Raw genomic sequence first — 11,202 nt, forward strand, 5'->3', positions numbered from 1 at the left:
CACATGTCCGTGTGGACGTAAATATGGGCAGGGAATACGTCCAGGCGGACAACGAGTGGATGGTTTTTGGGTTTGCGTCGACACGTTATGCCGGGGTTCTCGCCCGTTTTGATGCAAACAGACCCGCGCACACCAAATATGTGGGCGGTTGCCCTAAGCACCGCGTCATAAGGGGTCATCACCGCTACTCCTAAGAGCATGGTTAATAGTATAGCCAATTGTTGGAGAATGGCATTTTGGCTCTTGGGCTTCATGGAGACCGGATTTTGAAAAAATATCAAATTTTGAAAATTTTGGTTTAAAAAAATCTGGAAAAGTTTGTACAAGTAAGTAAGGATGTGAGACGTATGTTTATAAAAATTCAGGATGAAATTCATTAAAATGCGACATATTACAAAAAAAGAAAAATTCATAGTCTGGGAGTATGAATAGTATCATATGTTAGTAAGCCTCAGATTTGCCTTTTTTTGCATAGCCCTCATTTCAACGTATTTCGTCACTAAAAGTTACGCAGTTGTACATTACGTCTTCATATCTTTGTATTTTTTTTAGAATTTTAAAGAATGTAAACATATAAATTTTCATGAATTTTGAATTTACCATTTGGAGGCCTCCATGGAACTCGGCTTCTAAAAGCAATTCCCGCAAGTGTTGGCTATATGTAGTAGTCATGTCATCTATAGCCAATCCAAGAGCCAACTCAGATAATAGTTGGCTATAAGATTTTACTAGTTTATCACTACATGATCCACCTTCTTCGCTCACAATGCTTTTTTGGAGCGTGTGCTACACCTCCCTACTACTCCCTTTGTTCCATAATATAAGATTTTTTTGTAAGCTATGTTAGTTCACAAAAAAGTCTTACATTATGAGACGGAGGGAGAAATTTACAACTCGCTTTTCTTCTGTCTCATCCTCTCTCTCTTCCAACTACTACCCCTATCCTGTTTTATTAGTCCTTTTGTATTCTGTGTCAATTTTAACCTTAAATTTGACTAACAAAATGTCAATGCATGTCATAAAAAATTATATAATTGAAAACTATGTTCGAATACAAATCCAACGATATAATTTTTGGTGGCATGCATTAACATTTTGTTAGTTAATTTAAGATCAAAATTTAACACGAAATACAAAGGGAACTAATAAATCAGGACGGAGGTAGTAAGTAAGAATATAGAGCATGAATGGTTCGATGCCAAAAAGTTGGCATGCCAACTTATGGCAAATGCCAAATATTGGTCGGTGCATTGATTGGTTACCATGTTTACTTGCTAACCTGACAATAAGTTGCTAATTTTTGACTACTTTTTATATTGCCAACTGTTGACTTACTAAGTATTGGCAGTGCTAAATGTGAGCATCAAACCAATTATTTTTGCAATATTTATATTTTGTACTGTGTCATCGAGAAATAAGAGATCGAGTCACTCCCGGGCGCTCTCAGAGTTCAGGCGATTCTGGCCGTCCGATCTGTTTTCCTGATGCGATTATAGCCGTCGGATCAAACCTCTGGACGATTTGGGCTGCCGGATCAAAAAAGGCGCTGTAGCAATGAATAGTTTTCCATCGTTCGTGCCATCGCGCGTAATAACAGTGCCCCGTCGAGGGTGTTCTCGTCATTTCACTCATGGGCGTATAAAAGCAGCACGCCCGTGGTGAACCCGCCCGTGGTGAACCCTAGCCGCCTCTCTCTTCCTCCCCCTAGCCGTCTCTCTCTTCCCCCGCCCCTCACGCCGCCACCCTGCCTCCTCTCCGGCCGTGGCTGTCACCCCCCCTGCCCCCTCGCTCGTCCTCTTGCATCTCCCGGAGGGGGCGCCGCCACCGGTAGCACCGCTGCTCCTCCGTCGAGCTCGAGCGTCCCCATTGCCAGGAGGAGCGGAGGTTGCCACTCCCGTAACTGCTCGGCCCTCTCTCCCTCGTAGCGGCTCATCGGGTAAGACCAGTCAAGGAACTGGGCTGCATTCTGCGAGTATAGCTGAAATACTCCATGAACATGTAAACCCCATATTCAGCAGCTCAAAAACACATGTTGGTAGCATGCTTGGCGCAATGCAAAAATCAGTGTTGTGTGAAATATTCAGCCTGCATTTCTGCTAATGGAATTTTAGGATAGTTCTGAGTTTTGTAATCCTAGAGATTGTTCTTCATTCTTCTTGCAGGTGTAATTTATATTGTATGATGCATTGTCAAAGAGTACCGTCGTGATAATTTAAATGAAAATATGAGTTTATAAGCTCAAATTGTTCTGGTTCAGTTTATAAGAATTATTTAGGATCTCTGCTACTGCGATTTTCATGATCCAATTATAGTTTATAAGCTCAAACTGTTCCTGTTCCTGATCCAAATTGTGCTGGAGTACTCACTGCACTTGTTCTGGAGCAGGGCGGCGGTCTGCAGGCTAGAGCCTGAGCTCCTTGGGCAGCTGCTGAACTGTCGAACCATGTGTTTTTATCACCTAAACTTCTGCGAGCCGTAGTTTCTCACTGCCCATTTGTTCTGTGTATTCCTCTGATATATGTAGCTGTGCAATTTTTGTAATAATTCTTTGAAGAGGAATGCTTGCTTTGGTTAAGACTGACATATGAGGTTCCCTGAGTTGTACTTATCCTCCATCGTGTGTTCATCACCGCCTCCAGCCGTGCTTCGAGTACGCGGCGTCCTTTGGCGGCGAGGAGGCCCGAGGCGAGGCGGCGCCTGCCGCCAGTCCCCAACCCCGTGCCTCTAGCCCCTTCTTCGCGCACGCGATGAAACGGTCGCTGATGTGGGAGAGGCCTTCAGTGACGAGGAGGCCCAGGGCGACACAGCCTGCAGTGGCGCTGGTGCTCCCAGTGCAACCACTCTAACGACGGCTAGGTGAGCCATTCCCCACCCTAGAGGTGCAGGTATTCTCCTTCAGTGATAGGTTTTTGTGTTTCAGTTGATTTTGTGCGGGGTTTTATCGCAGGATGTTGTTGTCTCACATTGCGTGTGCTTTCTCTCAATTGGTTTGGCCCTGGCTAATTGTTTTCAGATTTCTGTTGCCTGCAGATCCATTGTTCTTGTCGTCGTTGGGCTGGATTGGTTGTCGCGCTCATCGACCTATGGGTAAGCCTCATTTTGACCCGGTTTTCGTCGTCTGCTTCAGTTGAGCCATGATCTTGACACTTGTTTTGCTGCGGACTGGTCCATTCTTTGTAGGAGCTCCTTTTGGTCGACCCCCTCGTCTGTTCATTGTTGGATCTGTGGCAGCCTTCATGTCTTCGTCCAGGGACTTACAGGTCGACCCCTCTTCTCCTCCTTCTTTTCGTTGTTGTTCATTTGCATATCTAGGTTGGTGCATGTGCGCGTGTATATTTGTTGTTGTTGTTGTTGTTCATTTGCATATCTAGGTTGGTGCTCGTGCGCGTGTATATTTGTTGTTGTTGTTGTTGTTCATTTGCATATCTAGGTTGGTGCTCGTGCGCGTGTATATTTGTTGTTGTTGTTGTTGTTCATTTGCATATCTAGGTTGGTGCTCGTGCGCGTGTATATTTGTTGTTGTTGTTGTTGTTCATTTGCATATCTAGGTTGGTGCTCGTGCGCGTGTATATTTGTTGTTGTTGTTGTTGTTCATTTGCATATCTAGGTTGGTGCTCGTGCGCGTGTATATTTGTTGTTGTTGTTGTTGTTCATTTGCATATCTAGGTTGGTGCTCGTGCGCGTGTATATTTGTTGTTGTTGTTGTTGTTCATTTGCATATCTAGGTTGTCTACTGGTTTTCTTTACTTGTTTGTTTCTTTGTGGATTACAGGAGTGCACTTTGGCTGGATCCTACTAGGGATGAATTGTTTAACTTGCTGACATGCATCCGGAGAGAATATTGATGGCTAGGGTTGATTGTGCAACAAAGGTATAATACTTCTCATGAAGGGTCATAATCTTCATCAGTTTGCTGAAGCTAAACAACTAAGCACATTAAAATGAGATATTCTTGCAATTATGTTGATTTGTGGTGAGAGAACCTAGAGAATTATTGATGTGTATATTCAGTTCATAGTTGTCCTGTTTATTACTGCAAACCTGAAAGCTATAAACACAGGATGTTCTTCTCACATGAAAGTATAGTTTCTCTTTTGATTTATCTTAATTCCCATTTCTGGCATAAACTAAATAATATACTAAGTTGTAGTATTGTATTGCTAATGTATTACTAAATCAAGCAGTGGTGTGCATTGGTATCCTTTTATACAGTGTAATGGTTCACTGTGTGAAATCTGCTCTTTCTAAAATGCACTCCATTTTTCATTTAATAACTTTAATATTGTTCTCTGCATCTTAAATGGTTTCATTCTTTATTATTTGTTTATCAGCTGCACTGACACTAAAGTACATATTGTAGATGGCAAAAAAAATCAGGTACTTCTGAATGTCGGTGGACCAGATAGGGTTTCAAAATTACAGATGGCTGAGTCTGTTGCTGAAGTTCGTGGATACAACAAGTCGATAATCAAATCTGTGCCTGCAGCATCGGTATGAACTCTACCTCTGCTCATGCAAACTGTTTTCAGTGATTGTCGTAGTTCACAATGCACTACAGAATAGTCACGAACTTTACAGTCTGAATTAATTTTGCAGTTGTGCTAGCTTCTTTGCTCTTCCTTTATGTCTTAGGTTTCCAGCCTATCTGCCTGACATGAGTTTATTTCAAGCATCGTGTAGTCATATGGCCGTTTATCAATAGCTAATGGCCCCATCCATTTATTATTATCCAGGTTAATCAGGGTGTAGCTTCACCGTCAGACATATCCATGGATATCACCAAAGCTAACTGAAAAGCTCGGTATCCAGCCGCTTACATTCCTGGTTGGAGTCAGAGCTATACACTTGACGCAGAAGCCAGTACATGATATTTATAAATTGTTTGTTCAAGTTCCTCCACAAAATATCGAAGTGTGACTAAGCGCATGAAGATTATGCCTTCTTCAATGCCATATTATGCTGACAATTTTGAGGTAACTCGTGCAACCCTCGTGTTGTAGCTATTTTTCTTGTACATTGTCTTATAGCACCCGTTCTGTACTCTAATCATGTGAATTACTCATATTCAGGAACAAGCTGTAGAAGAGAGTATCTGCTCATAATAGAGATCCGCCTCCCCGTGACGAGGAGTTCATTATTTAAGTAGTTGTGCATGCCATTTTCAGTAAGCAGAAGCATTACATAAATATACATTTTGACAATAGGGCAAAAGCAGAGGAAATTGATTATATTTTCGTTTTTCTTAGGACCAGGAGCAGCTGCAGGCTGTCACAGAACCAGTTCTATCATTTGTTCTGCAATGAAGTAGGCACACTCCACAATCTCAGTTCCTACTCTTTGTTATGCGCTGAGAGGAGGGAAGAAGGACAATGCGGTCGCAGCCCTATCCGCACCCTTCCAACCTGATTCACCCGCAGCACGCCATGCAGGTGATCTTCTCTATTGATATATTAAGAACATTGACTGCATTTCTTCTCTATGTTTCCGGACATTGTATATATTGTGTCTTGATAATGAAGTTTTTTAACTTCTATTTCTTGTAGCAATAGTCTCTTTTGTTCTTGCAAAAATAGGCAACTGCGTATATGATTGGGCATAAGCTGTATACCGAACACATTGTATGACCCTTAGTTATCTGATGATCATAATAATATTACAATTCAATACTCAGATTAACTTTCTCAACATTACTGATTTGAATTGGTTTATGAAGTAAATTAATTGTTCCTCTACCTCTGCCATTTGGTCTTGCATTCATGGGAAAACTTCATATGGGTTCTGGCTACAGTAAGTTCTATTTCTATGTGTACTGGAGTAACATTTTTTGATGGTCTTGATGGTTTGGTTGGGGGTATTGCTACTACTTTGGCACTCATTGGATTATCTGTCACTGCTCTTTCGATTTGCTTGGGTACCTTATTATTTCTGCCTACTATAGTGTTTTCTCAAAGTTGTAATCCCATATCGTTAGCATACTTGGTTTTGCATCTGAAAACTGTCGGCCATAATGATGTTTTCTCAAATGTCAATTCCCAAAATGAATACTGGACTTGTGGGTGAGGAGGAGGACGCAGAGAAATATCACATATGCTGAAAGTGAAAGTGTTGATAGTCATTACAAGACAACTAAACAACAAATGGTTAGAGTTCAGTTTCAGTTATGTATCAAATTATTTATTTCATCGAGATGTCTGAGATTTAAATTAGAAGAAATTTTATTAGCTTTTCCATGCGGCTACAAAATCCCCTCGCTATTGTTTGATCTTGAGAGTCTCTGAACCTGTTATATTCTGTAACTTTGGAGAATATGCTGGACATTCACTGTTGCTTGAGATATTAATATGTTCTATTTGAGATATATGGGTCATTGGATAAGTAGGATCCTCTATACCAAAGTGAACATGTTAGAAGTATTTACTAGATCTCCTCTGCTTTTTTGTGCAGGTGGCACTTTTGCTTGTGTCTTGTTATCTTTTCGAAATGGTGAAGCTGACAATGATAGCTTGTATCACTGATGGCCTACAATTGACGGAGTGCTTAGATGGTGGTTATGTGAAGGATGTTGTCTTCTACAAGCAGCAAGCAAAATTGTTGTTCAAAAACATATCTAAAGGCCAACATGAACCATCAAGACTGTCAACTGAGACTGGACCATACCGTTTCCAGGTCAGGGTATGTATTTACAGTACATCATACATTTTTTGCTTTCAGCAAGATGAGGATAATGTGACTGTTTGTGTGCGTGTGTGCTATATGATACATTTTCGCTTTCGTCAAGATGAGGATACTGTGACTATTTGTGTGCGTGCGTGCGTGCTATATGATACATTTTTTGGCCATAATCAAGATGAGGATACTTGACTGTTTGTGTGGGTGCTTTAGTGGTTCTAGGTTATTGTAGTAGTATAACTTGGCTTCGTTTACACAAAATCCAAATAGAATTTAGTTTGGAGCTGGTCAAGACATGGTGTAGTATTTATAACCTATTAATTTGGTTGGACTGGTCAAGTGTTCTATCAATTCTTGCTGCAGTATTTATTCTGTAGTATGTACTAGCTCTTAGACAAGATAATTGTTTAGCCCCTGATTTCTTAGCTACTGGTTGGTCCTGTAAGGCTACATCCTTGCTTTCTGATTAGTGTTATTTGAATCTATAGCAGTGGATATGCATAGAAGATCCGCTAATTCGGGTTTTTTGCCTTTATTTATCGTGTGATGGCCGTTGTCGGAGCTTTGCCGCCTTCATCTCGACTCCGTCGAGGTTCCAGGTTCATGCTTCACCGCTCTCCCCATCGGTGATTTGCGGCGGCTGCGGGGTCTTCCCCTGCTTTGGTGGTGGCTGGCAGGCGTTCGCCCGGCCAGATCTGGCGCGGAGCAGGACCTGTGATGCATGGCCTGGTTTACGAGGGCAGGGGACACATGGGTCCCCTTGGTCCGGCAGCATCGGCAGGACGCTGTGTGCCCGTCTGCTTTCTTGCTAGATACGTGTTTGGGAAAAATCTACAATACTCCTTCGAGGTTTACACATCAATTGCAAAGGGTTTTCGGAATGCATCACTATATTGATTTTGGTTTATACATGAATTGCAGAGAGTTTTAGAAAAGTATCATATTGTTTTGGGTTTATATACGAATTGTAAAATGTTTTAAGCATGTGAAAATCAGAGCTCATGCGGCAGGTGATTTTTTTTCTTGCTTCTAATGCTACGATGATGTTATGTATACTAAAAAGGACTCGTGCACACTTGCTTTGCTCCCTACTGTTTATGATCAGTTGCCAAACATTATAATAGGATATAACATTGCTTCAAAACTAAGTATGTTCCTTGGTGATGGTGTATTTATTATGAAAATAAATAGGACTGCTTACCCATGGTGATGTGGTATTGCTACTCGAGTACTTACCCTATTTCTGTGACAAAGGCCTGTGATAGATATGGTTAGACACATATTGAGCGTCCAATTTCATAAATATTGAGCATACAGTTTCAACTTAAACTTAAACATGAGATTGTCTTGTTGTCGAGTTGTGTTCAGTTCTTTCCATGTAGAACTTACTAGAAATTCTTGCATACATCCTAAACAAATAAAGAACTGTATGCATTTAAATTAAGCAGTTCCGAAGAAAGAATTATTTCAAGTTATTTTGTTTGGAGATGAGTTTCCTTTTCTACACTTTTGTGTGAAGGATGGAGCCTCCACAATGCCTATGAGCCATGCTTTTTCCCACCCAGTAAAATGGTCTATTTTCAAGTGGCATCATACGGCGAAGGAGGGGATCTGAATCAAGAGCCGTAATGGTGCTTGTGATGGTATGTCTAGCACTTGCGCGACCCTGGAGTCTGGCTTCTTCTTGCAAGTAAGATCCTTTTGCTCTTCTATGCCCCCCACCTCTCTTGTGAGGATCTCTGGTTGTATTTGGGTAACCAGACCCCAAGAGATGTAATCCTATTTGGATATGAACCTTGTGTGCTAGCTTGATTTAGTTTATAGGAGTAGATTTTATAGATGAACTGTGTACGCTAGCTTGATGGTGATACATGCCATATCTCTAGATTGACTCCATGGGGTATCCATTAATGTCTGAGGTTTCGCAAGGAAATGAGTTTCTTGCATTCTCATGTTGAAAAGAATTGAAGAAACCTAGCAGAATATGGTGCCAAAGTTTTTAGTTCTTATTGGGTTCGTCCAACTATCAAGGTTTGCTGAAAATTATCAACTTGCTTTGTAGGCTTTGTATCATGTATCTTTGTTTCTGCAAGAAATCCAATTGGAATTGGTCTATTGTCTTGCACATGTACTTTCTTTTACTGTTTATGTATTTCAACCACTTATGTTATCTCTAAACCATTTCCGACGACTCAGGTTGACCATACTATTGTGAGAATCTCGGCTATGAATCATTCTTTATATCATGTTGGATTATCTTGGAATTCGTAGAGCCATTTACCGTCGAAGGATGTACTCACAGAACACAATCAGTGTGATTATGCTTTACTACACTTCTGTCCAGAGTAATGGGATATGTATTCTGTACTGTACAGCTACCCTCTAATGCACTACCCATCAGCCTTCAATCTCTATATGTACAAATGACTTTCTAATTATTATGAATGACATGTGGAGTGTGCTGCTTTCTATATAAATGACTTGCTCTAATTCTGATTTATCAAACCGCGTTGCTTTTGATCTATTCCTTTTTGCCGAACTTGATGCTTCAAGCTTTGAGCTATTATACTAACACCGAATGTAAAATTTCAATGTACTATCTTGCGGCGTGCTCATATCACCTACTAATCCACAAGTACAAGTTCTCCATTCCTTCCTATCCTATATTAATGCTTTTGGTATCGAACTTAATGATAGTGGTTATCTTTTGTGGTCTTATGAACATGCTGAACTCGATGTTGCCTTATAATTTCATGCCAACATTGAACTCCATTATCTTTTTTATCACAAAAGAATGTTTTTTTGTTCACTTTAGTTTGTTATCATGTTTCATACGCTAAATGGAGATTCCTACTAACTTAACACTACTTTTCATTAAAATGTTGGGACCGGCACCCTCGCGCCTTGGCGTGATCCCAATCTAGTTCTAGTATTATACATGCTAGCTCTAATAGAAGAAGAGGAGGGGCACCTAGGTTAGACAGTCGACAGGCACTGCCATTGCACGGTACGTGGTCAAGGCACCATGACAGGCGTCGCTGTCGAGGATCTCGCGTATCCCGAGGTGTATCTCATCTCACCTCACCTAGCGGCTGATCAACACTCCGGTGCTCCTTGCTGGCAGGACATGCATTTCGCAAAAAGAAAAATATGAAGAAGAGAGAATGCTCTGGTACCTACGTGAGGCCATTGATGCCCGTCCACCAACTGCGGTCTGCGGAAAGCGACCCTGAAGTTACTCCAGCTATAGCCATGACCATAGGCCAGGCCAGGACAGTGTAAAACGCCGCTGGTGAACGCTGCCGCTTAACGGTACGAATCGTGAGAGACGGCCGTGCGTCGCAACCAAAAGCGGTCGCCGTGGAGCCAAAACTGGAGACATGCAAGGCAGCAGCTGGAGCTAGAGCTACGCGCTTAAATGTTACTCCTACTACCTCCAGGCAGCGAGTGGAGTCAAGTGAGCTCGTTTTGGTTGCCTTCTCCGGCCGGGCAAAGCTCCTCCCCCTCACTCACCAACCTCTCGCTTTCACTCACTCTCAGCCTGAAGGGCTCGCTCTTGAAGGCCTGGGCGCTCCGGCCGGCAATGTCGGCTCTTGTGCCCCCGCCGCCGGCATTCCCGCCCCCGCAGATGATGTCGTACGGCGCGGCCGAGAGGGCGGCGGCAACGAGCGGCTCGTACGGTCCGGTGATCGCCATGCTGGCCGTCCTCGCCGTGCTCGCGGCGGTGGCCGTGGCCGTGGGGCGGTTCTGCTTCGGGCGCCGCGCGCTCGGCCGGGCCGGCGGCCACGACCTGGAGGCCTGGGTGGAGCGGAAGTGCGGGCCGTGCGTGGGCGCCGGCATGCACTCCTCCGCCCCCGCCGGCGACCTGGCGAAGCAGGAGGAGGGCGACGGCACGGCGGAGCTGCAGGAGCAGCCGCCTGAAGGAACGGAGCCAGGGGAGTGCAGTGGCAGTGGCAGTGGCAGTGCTGGTCGGTCCTGAGGCCAATTGGTCCTGCTGCACACTGTAAATGGTTCCTTCATTCTTCTCTTCGAATTTGTGTTCGATTGTTTCAAGTGGTGGTAGCTAGCAATGTCTACGTTTAGTTCCGTATTTGGAGCCTCCATTTCCTCTTAGAATTCCGTGGGAGTGAGGCTCGTAATGTGTGTGCTGATTTGATGACTTGGTGCCTCCAGCAAATGGCAAGCGAAACAGGGCTGATTTGATGTTTGATTGATACTCAAATCGCCGTGTCTAAAAAAAAGTATCTGCCGTGTCTCATGCATGATAGGTACTTATACACACATACATGTACTCTCGCTCACTACCAGGAGTAAGAGCATATCAAGCCGCAAGTTGCTAATTTAGACCCCTAAACGCCAGCGAATGCGCCCGTCCACAGGCATTGACCGGTCACATCTAAAAATTTGCTTTGCATAACCAGACATCTTAATTAGCAAACCTCAAATACAAAAACATGCAACATAAACGGAAACGTTGCAACAACTTCTTTCGACTATTACCTCAAGACATGCCATCGGACTCTCAAAATTTGA

The 11,202-nt window shown here is 43.0% G+C and overlaps 1 protein-coding gene and 1 long non-coding RNA gene across 7 annotated transcripts; both read left to right on the forward strand.

Annotated features, from left to right (window-relative positions):
- Positions 1-1,680: 1,680 nt before the first annotated feature.
- LOC125545559 lies at positions 1,681-9,140 on the forward strand. 6 transcript variants are annotated; one of them, XR_007300077.1, is made up of 12 exons: positions 1,681-1,936; positions 2,386-2,856; positions 3,031-3,087; positions 3,181-3,260; positions 3,773-3,871; positions 4,361-4,491; positions 4,734-4,973; positions 5,070-5,164; positions 5,247-5,429; positions 6,445-6,672; positions 8,189-8,359; positions 8,866-9,140. It is a non-coding gene; the product is annotated as an uncharacterized LOC125545559 (long non-coding RNA). The 6 variants fall into 6 exon arrangements; XR_007300080.1 differs by having other exon boundaries at positions 2,386-2,885; positions 3,014-3,087; positions 6,445-8,359; XR_007300079.1 differs by having other exon boundaries at positions 2,386-2,885; positions 6,445-8,359.
- A 755-nt stretch (positions 9,141-9,895) lies between these two features.
- On the forward strand, positions 9,896-10,906 carry LOC125548932. Its single transcript, XM_048712447.1, has one exon. The coding sequence runs from the start codon at positions 10,088-10,090 to the stop codon at positions 10,646-10,648; it is 561 nt and encodes a 186-aa protein (XP_048568404.1). The 5' UTR covers positions 9,896-10,087; the 3' UTR covers positions 10,649-10,906.
- Positions 10,907-11,202: the final 296 nt, after the last annotated feature.

This window comes from Triticum urartu, chromosome 3 (genome assembly GCF_003073215.2).
Source record: "Triticum urartu cultivar G1812 chromosome 3, Tu2.1, whole genome shotgun sequence".
Classification (NCBI taxonomy): Eukaryota; Viridiplantae; Streptophyta; class Magnoliopsida; order Poales; family Poaceae; genus Triticum; species Triticum urartu.